Below are 1,477 nucleotides of genomic sequence, written 5' to 3'. Positions count from 1 at the left end.
TTGTATTTATAGGGCTTCAGAAGCGGTTATTTGGATGAGAACAAGTGATTTGGCTCTATCTTCAGTTAACAACAGCCTAACCACGTTTGGGGATGATATCAGGTCAGTTAGAAACCTCTGGAACTGAAAAGATCTCGAGAAAACCGTTAAAACCGTCGAAATACACATCAGGGGGTCAAAACAGCGCGGCAGACTGGTCTGACCCGCGCTTTCGCGGGCCCGCGCTCGCGCGGGTCGGTTTGTTCCGTCCCGCGCTCGCGCAGGTCAGTTTGTTCTGTCATGCGCTCGCGCAGGTTTGTTGATTTTTTCTTCTTTTCCGTTCTCTTTCTTTGAGACTTGTCCTTTCGCGTGTTTGGTTCGCTTCGTTGATTTATATGCTTTGAGTTGATTGACGCGTGCGTGTTGATTGACGCATGCGAGCTGATTGGCGCGCGCGAGCTGACTGTCAAGCGCGCAGGTCACTTGATTCACCGTTTTGCTTCAGGCGCTTGTCGGCGTCAGATAATCCTCTTAGACTCGGATAACAATGTCCGTCGTCTTCTCTCTGTCTCGAGCTGTGTGTGGATACCTATAGGCATTTTTAGACGCCTACAATCTATAGATAAGAATGCTATTTCTTTACATTAAATAGTTTTAGGATTTCTCTGCAACTAATTAAGAAAATAGACTCCTGATTACAGAAAAAAATCCACCAATTGTTATGTGTATCAATGACATGTATGCATGCATTATACGGGATCTACAGATAAAAATGTTATTTCTTTACATTAAATAGTTTTAGGATTTCTCTGCAACTAACAAAATAGAGAAGTTGAAGCCATGCATGTTAAAAAAAAAAAAAAACCAAGACCTCAATTGAAAATTTTCAGCAGAAAGAATGAGGGGGCCGGAGAGAGATGTTGAGCAAAGACCACCGCGGATCAATTTTACTCACACAAAAAGCTACCTACTATATCATACATTGCTCTATATATTTCCAACCAGATCTTACAAAAAATCAGTAAGAAATTAAAAGGAAAATTACCCAACAACCCCTCGAAAAAAAAAACAGATAGATTAATTAAAATCACTAACAGGACCCACTTCCTTCTTCCACCTCCTCAATCTCAAAACGAACCGAGGTAGCCGCGGAATCACAACAAGCGCCCGTCTCCTTCCCCTCGTCGCCTCCGCCGCCATCATCGTCGCAGGAAGCAGCAAGAGCGACCAACAAGTCGACAAAAGCGCCGACGATGAACCCATGGTTCCTCTTCCCGTTGACTCTCAGGTACCAGACCAGCAGCTGCTCCAAGCTCTCCCACTCCCTCATCTCCTCATTTGCCGCCACCATCTCCTCCATCGAGCGTCGAAAGTCCCCGTACGGGTCCTCGCTCTCCATCTCCATGGCCGTCGCTGGGATACTAAAACCTTTACAGCTGTAATTATCCAATGGCCCTGGGTCTTCCAGTATCGAGCTGGTGCGGGTCCCGGGCTCGAA

At 45.9% G+C, this 1,477-nt stretch overlaps 1 protein-coding gene across 1 annotated transcript; it reads right to left on the bottom strand.

Moving 5' to 3' along the window:
* Positions 900–1,471, bottom strand: LOC109824198 (transcription repressor OFP13-like). Its single transcript, XM_020390730.1, has one exon. It carries the CDS (start codon positions 1,382–1,384, stop codon positions 1,070–1,072), a length of 315 nt encoding a protein of 104 aa, XP_020246319.1. The 5' UTR covers positions 1,385–1,471; the 3' UTR covers positions 900–1,069.

This window comes from Asparagus officinalis, chromosome 9 (assembly GCF_001876935.1).
Source record: "Asparagus officinalis chromosome 9, Aspof.V1, whole genome shotgun sequence".
Lineage (NCBI taxonomy): Eukaryota > Viridiplantae > Streptophyta > Magnoliopsida > Asparagales > Asparagaceae > Asparagus > Asparagus officinalis.
This window is presented reverse-complemented; position numbering and strand designations above follow the sequence as displayed.